At 52.2% G+C, this 8,020-nt stretch overlaps 1 protein-coding gene across 3 annotated transcripts in view; it reads right to left on the bottom strand.

Annotated features, from left to right (window-relative positions):
* Ubxn11 (UBX domain protein 11) overlaps positions 1-8,020 on the bottom strand; it is a 22,622-nt gene that overhangs the window by 12,200 nt on the left and 2,402 nt on the right. For 2 of the 3 annotated variants that reach the window (XM_031379004.1, XM_031379005.1), the window contains exons 2-7: positions 6,320-6,423; positions 5,567-5,595; positions 5,071-5,169; positions 1,874-1,974; positions 1,415-1,469; positions 953-1,029 (exon numbers count right to left, since the gene is read on the bottom strand). In XM_031379004.1, coding sequence (XP_031234864.1) covers positions 953-1,029; positions 1,415-1,469; positions 1,874-1,974; positions 5,071-5,169; positions 5,567-5,595; positions 6,320-6,423 — 465 coding nt within the window. Of the gene's footprint in view, positions 1-952; positions 1,030-1,414; positions 1,470-1,873; positions 1,975-5,070; positions 5,199-5,566; positions 5,596-6,319; positions 6,424-8,020 lie in introns of those variants that run through there. The other variant, XM_031379006.1, reaches the window with a different exon arrangement.

Raw genomic sequence — 8,020 nt, 5'->3', positions numbered from 1 at the left:
AAAAAAAAAAAAAAAAAAAAAAAAAAGTAACGACTCAATAAACATGTGAAAGGTGCATGCTTGAGCCAGGGGTGGCTCAGCTCTGAGGCTGGGCCCTGCCCCATGCTACTGCCACATTCCCAGCAGGCATGTGAGGCACTGCTGCAGCTGTACCTCACAGCCCCAGATGTGAACAGGCCTGCAGTGGCCTGGAGCTTTGGAAACACTTCTGTTTGAAGAGACATTTCAGAAAGGACTCTGAAAGGGGCCAGCAGAGGATTGGGCACGAGCCCTGAGGAGGCAGGAGTGGGCCTCCGCCCAGTGCCCAATGCCTTCCGGCTCAAGTCTTACAGCTTGACCACAATTCTGAGCAGAAGAAAAGTGACTAAGGTGACCAAGTGATTGGGTAAATAAGTCATGGCCTGAGGCAGGAGACCACCTGGCACTAAGTCCGGGGTAAGCCATGCCCCCCTCACAGAGGTTACAGTTCCACAGGAGAGAGAGATGAAGAGCTTGCACTGGTCAGGTCAGGAAGGCTTCAAGGAAGTTCGTGAAAATTTTTCTCTAGGAGGAGGCGGGTCTGGTCCACGCAGAGACCAGCGTGGGCTTAGTCAGAGAACCAGAGGAGGGTGACATGGCTGGAGCACAGAGAGGTTCCAGGTAGGAGAGCAGGGCCCAACCACAAAGCCATGGCAACGACTTGGGATAGAGCAAGTAGAGAGAGTAAGGAAGTGTGTTACGGAAGAGCGGGCGTGTGCTCAGGGTTTGATTCAGCCCCAAAGGGAATCATGGTGTCATGGTGCCGGATACCCACCCCCACCCCCGGCTCTAAACTCTGAGTCAGCCCAGAGCAGGGAAACAGGAAGGGGGCCTGAAGAATACTGATGGGCAGGGTGCTGCTGCAAATCCTTCCAGGCAGCTCTAGACTAGGGAGGGCAGCCTGGCCATCCATTCTACTAGCCCTGACTCTTACCTCCATCTCGCCAACCTGCCGTTGCAGCTGAATGCACTGTGTCTCCAGCTCCTCCTGCCTCTGCAGGGTTGTACTGTCTGGAGAAGAAGTGGATGAGGAGTTCTACTGCCACAACTGGAGGCTGCAGGTGCTCTGCCCCTAGGGCCTTCTGGGGACCCTCTGAGAACTGCCCAAGTCCAGCTAGACTCTAGACCTCTCTCCTAATACTGGTGTGGGGGAGAGGTCGCCTGAACTGACTCTCAGGAGCCATCCATCCCTTTATCCCTTGGAGAGTGGCTCTGCCATGCGCTAGACAGCACAGCCTGTGCATAAGGCACAGGTAAAGTTTTGTCTCTCTGGTCCCAACTGTCCAGACCCCACCAGGAGTCTGCCTGACACCATTGGAGCCTTGATACCCATAAGTCTCTGTCCAGCACCCACGAACCATGGACCCAACCAAGCACCTGACCAAGGGCTTCTTACTCTGGTGCTGCTGGAGGGTCTGCACCAAATCCTCCAGGGCCAGGATCTTCTGCTCCTGAAGCAGCGAGACTCAGGGTGAGTGTAAGTCCTGGTAGGTCCCAGAGCCCCAGAGGGTGGAGAAGAGGTGAACTTTAGCCCTTCTACTGGGCTTCTGCCCGAGTGTGAGTGTCAACCTGTCCCTACCCTTTGGTACAGCCCCTGTTCCTGAGCCTCAGATAGCCCATCTCTAACAGTCGTACTAGTTGAGAAAGGCCCAGCCCATGTCTTGGCTTCAGTGTCCAGCTCACCACCTCTGCTCAGCAACCTGCTAGCTCTCTACCCAGCCCGCACTCTATCAGCCTCTGCTTCTGCTCAGCTCCTGGGGACCAAGATCATTCCTGAGTCACGGCTTGCCATCAAAACAGCTAGTTCAGTTAGAGGAAACAGTCCTCCCCAGCTGGCCCCTTCCCCAGGTCCTACCTTGGACAGCATCTCATCATTCTGAGCCTTCAACTGCTGCTCCAGCTCCTGCAGCTTCCTGGCCATGGAAGTCATCAGCTCCGAGTCATGGAATACAAGGCCTGACAAGGGGACAAAGTTTCTTTTCTTTTCTTTTTCTTTTCTTTTTTTTTTGGATTTTTCAAGACAGGGTTTCTCTGTGTAGCCCTGGCTGTCCTGGAACTTACTCTGTAGACCAGGTTGGCCTCGAACTCAGAAATCCACCTGCCTCTGCCTCCCAAGTGCTGGGAAGGGACAAAGTTTCTTGTGCCAGGCCTGGAGCTGAGGCTGAGATGAGAAGGGCCAGAGCGGGAGAAAGCCAGAAGAGAACCAGCAATTCAATAGCAGCTAACGCTTGAGTGATAGGAGCACTTGAAGCTCACAGAAAGCAGCTCGTGCAGTCCCCACAGCAGGCCATGAAGTCAGTGGGCTGCTTCGGGAAGCAGGGGGGTGGGTGATGTGGGGGTTGTGCAGCAACTTGTTCCAGGTGTGTGCATCAGTGGTGAACATATAGGCCATATTTAAGTCAGTGGATGCCTTCCTCTATCACTCTCTACCTTTTTGGGGGTGGGGGAATCAAATCTAGGACCATATGCATGCTAGGCACCTGAAGACTGCTGTTTGGGGTTGGCTAGCTAGCCAGAAAACTCCCACAATCCACTTGTCTCTGACATCTAATGGTGGGATTATGGCATACATAGCCATGAGGGGCTTTTATACAGGTCTGGGGACTTGAACTCAGAGCCTCTCTCATTCATACCAAGGCCTTTTACCTACCCTGCCAGCTCTTTGCCATCAAGCCTGGTGACTTAAGCTGGATTCCCTGGGACACACACGATGGAAGGAAAAGAATGAGTTTTCTTTGATACAAACACACTCACCATTGTGTGCACACACAGGAACAAATACACACAAAGTAAATCATTCAACACAACTGGACTCTGCAACTCGAGTGGTGGGACTTTATCCGATGGGCATGATGGCCCACATCTTTAATCCCAGCACTCAGGAGACAAAGGTAGGATCTCTGTGAGTTGGGAGCTAGCCTGGTCTACATAGTGAGTTCTAGGACAGCAGGGCTACATAGTGAGATCCTGTCCCCAAAAAGAAAAGTTAGTGTCATTGTTTTTAAAAGCTGGGTACGATCTAAACAGGCATAAATACTGCAATGGCACATGGGGCCTCCCTGCCTTTCAGGTCCCCCATCGGGGCAAAGTCATTCTAAGAGATATTTGGAACTAATGAGGAGCCTGTAATGTAGAAGAGATGGCTGTTAGGAGAGTTACTGGATTATTCATGCTCCGAGGGGCAGCAATAACAATGTCTGTGTCTCATTATTAGGACATGCAGCATACCAAAGGAGTTAGATAAGACTGTCAGGATCTCTTTGATGCCCTGTTCTCGATCATCTCTGTACAGGCAGAAGGGGAGGGGCTACGGTGAGCGGCAGTTACCCGGAAGGGAAGGCACTGTCCTCCTACTTCAGCTTTTCTGTACAGTAAAAATTTTCAAAATAAGGCTTGAGAGCTGGGGGTGGAGATGTACCACTTTTAACCCAACACAGGAGGACCAGGAGTTCAAGGTCATCCATGGCTACATAGTAAATTTGAGGCAACTCTGACTGTCTCAAACCCCACCCTCCAGAAGAAGAAAAAAGACTAAGAGTGAGATAAAGAACAGAAGCCTTCTTTGTCATCACAGAACTCCGCTAACATGGAAAGCAGGAACTGCAGCCTCATCAGAGACCACACAGGAAGCCCAGGAGGGCTCAGGAGAAAGATGCTGAAACCTTAACTGCCTTGATGTCATCTTCAAGTCCCTGAATTACCATCACCCTACTGGGCACTCTCACTCGGTGAGGGCTGTCAGGGACTCAGAGCCCAAGCACCTTAAGCCATTGAAGTGGAAGCAGTCAGGATCTGCCAGTATACGGCACTAGGGCGGCCCAGAGAGAGGAAAGCATCCAGGCAGCTGGAATGTCCACAGTGAATACTGGGGAAGAAAAGGAGGCGCTGAGGACAGCAAGAGAAAGACCCTGGGAGCAAGGGAAGCCATCAACAACCTAGCCAGTGCCGGGCACTGGTGGTGCACGCCTTTAATCCCAGCACTTGGGAGGCAGCACTCCGTGCTGGCTAGGTAGAGGTAGAGGAACTCAGGCAGATTTCTGAGTTCAAGGCCAGCATGATCTACAGAGTGAGTTCCAGGACAGCCAGGACTACACAGAGAAACCCTGTCTTGAAGAAAGAAAAAAAAAAAACCTAGCCAGCACGGAGCTGCTCAGAAAGGGAGCCAGTGGGGGCAGGAGAGAGGGCTGCTGAGCAGAGACATGAAGCAGGACAGGCAGGTCCTACTGGAGACCTTGGTGGAGACACACTAGGTAGATGTGGCAGGGAGAAGCAGCAAGAGAATGTACAGTCCCTAAAAGGGAAGGAGGTAGACCATCACTGTGCCCAGCTAGGTGAGGGAGATCCTGGCTTTGTGACTAAGTTGCTGCAAGATTTGGGATAGGCAAGTCCTGCCAGTGTCAAATGGAGGAAAGTTTGGTCCAAGATCACCTGGCAGTTCCCTCCCACTGCTCTGCTAATGGGGGCCTCTGCTCTGAGTACCCTGTGTGATAGCTAGGAACCCATGTAGCATCTCACTAAGTCCTTATGATATGCCAGCCCATTGCTCTCTTCAGAAGACAGGGAAGCAGGAGGATCTTAAAGCTGCTTAAGATGTCACAACTGATGGAAAGTTGTAGCCTCATCACAACTTCTCTGATCCCTCCCAAGTGCCTGTCTGCCCACTCTCCCTCTGCCCCCATCCTGTCTGCCCACTCTCCCTCTGTCCCCATCCTAAGGTGAAATGGCCTCCTAAGGAGCTCAGCCCTTTTTGGATCGTGAGGAAGCAGGTGGCCAGAGGCTGGGGGCTCCCTTCAGGCCCTTCACTGTCTCTAAGCCTCAATCACAGACCCACTGACATCACACTTGCTGGAAACTGGAGGGTTTCTGATCTGGCTTGGGGCTTGGCCAGATCCCTAACCTGTGGCTCTAGGTTAAACCCTGTCCTGGATGGGTGTGGGGACAAGCACTGGGAAAGCTAGCCAAGTGGGAGCAGCATCTAAGCACAGCAGGTGAGAAGAGTGGGAGCCATTGTTCACAGAGCCTCTGCCCCTTTAGCCCTCTGGTCTCTCTCACCTTGCCTGCCCACGGGGGCGCCGATGCCTCCATAGCAGGAGGGCAGAGAGATCTTCTCTTCTGAGTCTTGGCCATCATTCAACATGTCTACCTCATCTTCTGCAGACAGGAACGCCGGGGTCACTGCTCTGGGACCACAACCCAGAGAACACTCTGGCCTGGGTCCTGACCAAGATGAAACAGCTTATACACTGCCCCCCGAGGTGCACAGTCAGGCCAGAGGTGAGGCCAGGGCTCCAGGGAGAGAAGGCTACAAGATAGAGGCTGAGGTCCTCATCTCTGGTCTTCCCATAACCACCTTCTACTGAGCAGAGTTTTAAAATGATGTGGCTCTCTCTGCTGAGGGAGCAGAGCAAGGGGGTGGCCCAGACCCTGGAGCTCGAATACAGGGAGCAGGCCAGATACCCTGTCTCACAAGACCTCAGCATGCTCCTTCCCTACATGCCCAGTTGTAAGAAGTCGTAGGCTGGTCAGAGGGAACAGGGCACACACTCACCATTTCCGTAGATTTTTATCCCTCGCCTCCTAGGAACCCAGGCAGGAAGAAGGAACAAATATAAATTAAGCCCCTTGGAATGCCACCAAGGGAAAGTTCCAGGCCCCATGCAGAGCTAAAGAGATAGAGGTTAAGCCTCTGTCTCCTGAAGACTGCCACCCCCATCCATCCTTAGCCAAGGTGAGCCAAGGGACACGCTGTCCAATGCCTAACTCCTCCCAACAGAGCAAAATAGGGGGACACAGCAGGGCCATTTTGGATGGGAAGTCCACAAGATTCCAAAGCCCACAAGCTGACCCTGGCTCCTCTCTGAGGTACCGTGGGCCCCTGGGGTTGCTGCTTAGCCTCTCTGGATCACCTTGGCCTTAGCCAGACTCTAAGTGCGCTCAGAAAAACCAATAAAGGAACAGGAGGTAGAAAAAGCTTTGCACAAGGAGTGCCTCAGAACATAAGGCACGGATTTAAAAGAGCCCAGCACAGAGCCTGGCCCAGGCTGCTAAAACACTCATATCTGCAGAGCTAGTGGGTGAATGACAAGCTCTCAGCCACTCTCACAGGGCCGTGCCTTACAGAAAGACCCCATCCATCTTTGGCCAGTACAAAGCAGAGTTTCCTGAAGGTGTAAAGAGAAGGAAGACAGATACAGAAAGCTACTCTTTGCTTTCCCCAAGATGCTAGGGGTCACTTTCCTCTGGTGAGGAAAGGAGGAGACAGGTGGGAGGACAAGGACCTAGAGGCCAGCTGGCTCCTTACCCAGGATTCACAGACTCCGACTCTAGGGGCACCTTCCGCGTCTTGCTAAGAGAGGCCAGAGGTGAGCTCATAGCTCTAGTCTTGAGGTTCACTGTCAGGGACTCCTGAGGGGAAATAGGGAAGTCAGTCTTTGGGGACAGAGACTCAGGGCTTCAGGTCACAGGAGGGGGCTGCAGCTTTTCCTGAAGAGAAGCACCGTTCAGGGAGAAGCAGGCCTCACTTCTCCAATGTGGGGTGAGGATCCTGGCATGGTGACTTCTCCCAGTTGCTGCTTCTGTTCTGAACATGGAAGTCCTTGCCTGGTGAGGTGCAGGGCCTGCAACTTCTCCAAACTTAGAGCGTGGGCACAGACTACTCAAAAGGTTTGTGTGCTTACTGACTCATCACTGAGCTGGGAGGCATAAAGCCAGAACCCAGGTACCACCTCCGTCGTCTCTGAGGCAGAATGGTAACCCACAGAGAGAAGTCACTGAAAACATAGTCACGAACTGTGGACACAAGTTCTGCTGTGCAGTGTTACGTGACACCTTATATCCTCCCATGTAAAACATGCATGGTCTCAGCCCCTACCAGGCAGATGACCTGGCAGGGGAAGAAGTCCTAACGCATCTGCCCAGTGCCGAGCTCAAAGGAAGCCCCTGAGAGTCGGACTGTGGCTGTGTGGGTCATTGGCACACGGGTGGGACTAACACCCCAAAATGCTGATTCACTTCTTCCATTAAAGAAAGGACATGTGGACAGCCAGCTATAACTAAGAGCCACCACTCTGTTCCCTACGTAACGTGACTAAAATCTAACAAGCCAGGAGCCAAAGAGAGGCTCTCCATTAGGGAGGGTCTGAAATGAGTCTTTCCAGGCTAAATCCAAAGCAGGAAATGCAACACCATCCACGCCTGAGGTGATAATTAGTTTTTGTCAAGGTGACACAAACTAGAATCATCTGTGAAGAGGGAGCCCCTCAACTGAGAAAACGACCCATCAAATGAGGCTGTAGCCAAGGCTGTGGCCTAGCCTTGATTGATGACTGAAAACGGAGGGCCACAGCCCTGAACAAACCTCCCCAAGGACTCCTTTCTCCCCTGAAAGGTAATTAATAAAAATAAAACAAAAACTGGGCATGGTGGTGCACACTTTAATTCCAGGACCTGGGGAGGACAATTTATGTTTGCTGCAGGCCAGCCAGGGCTACATAGTGAGATTCTAAGAGGAGGAGGAAGAGGAGGAGGGGAAAAATAAAACTCCCATGGGTGATCTGGCCCTGCCTGCCTCTCAGCTTGTCTCACCCACCTGACCATCCTTGCCAAGCCTTGAACACAGGGCTCAGGGTCAGTCAGCTGCCTCCTCTTCTGGCTCTCTGACTCTCCCTCTGGCTAAGCTAAGTGCTCCATGTCCCTTCAATTTGTTCTTAGGACATGATTTAGCTTTTTATTTGAGAGTTATCAGAGATTCACAGGACAGTTCTGAGAGGACCTGTGATGTCCTTCACCAAGCTTCCTTCTGCAGTCGTCATTTACACAACCACAGCAGAGCATGAGGGGCAGGGACCAACTGTGTGCACAGGCTGGCGCCATCTGATAACAGGGACAGATAGGGTTTAACCATCATCATCAACAAGCAGCCCTTTCCCTTCCCACTGGTCCTCCTGCTACAGCCTCAGTCACAGCTCCGCCTCTTTTTTTTTTTTTTTTTTTTTTTTTTTTT

Source organism: Mastomys coucha, unplaced genomic scaffold, assembly GCF_008632895.1.
Source record: "Mastomys coucha isolate ucsf_1 unplaced genomic scaffold, UCSF_Mcou_1 pScaffold18, whole genome shotgun sequence".
NCBI classification, from domain to species: Eukaryota; Metazoa; Chordata; class Mammalia; order Rodentia; family Muridae; genus Mastomys; species Mastomys coucha.
This window is presented reverse-complemented; position numbering and strand designations above follow the sequence as displayed.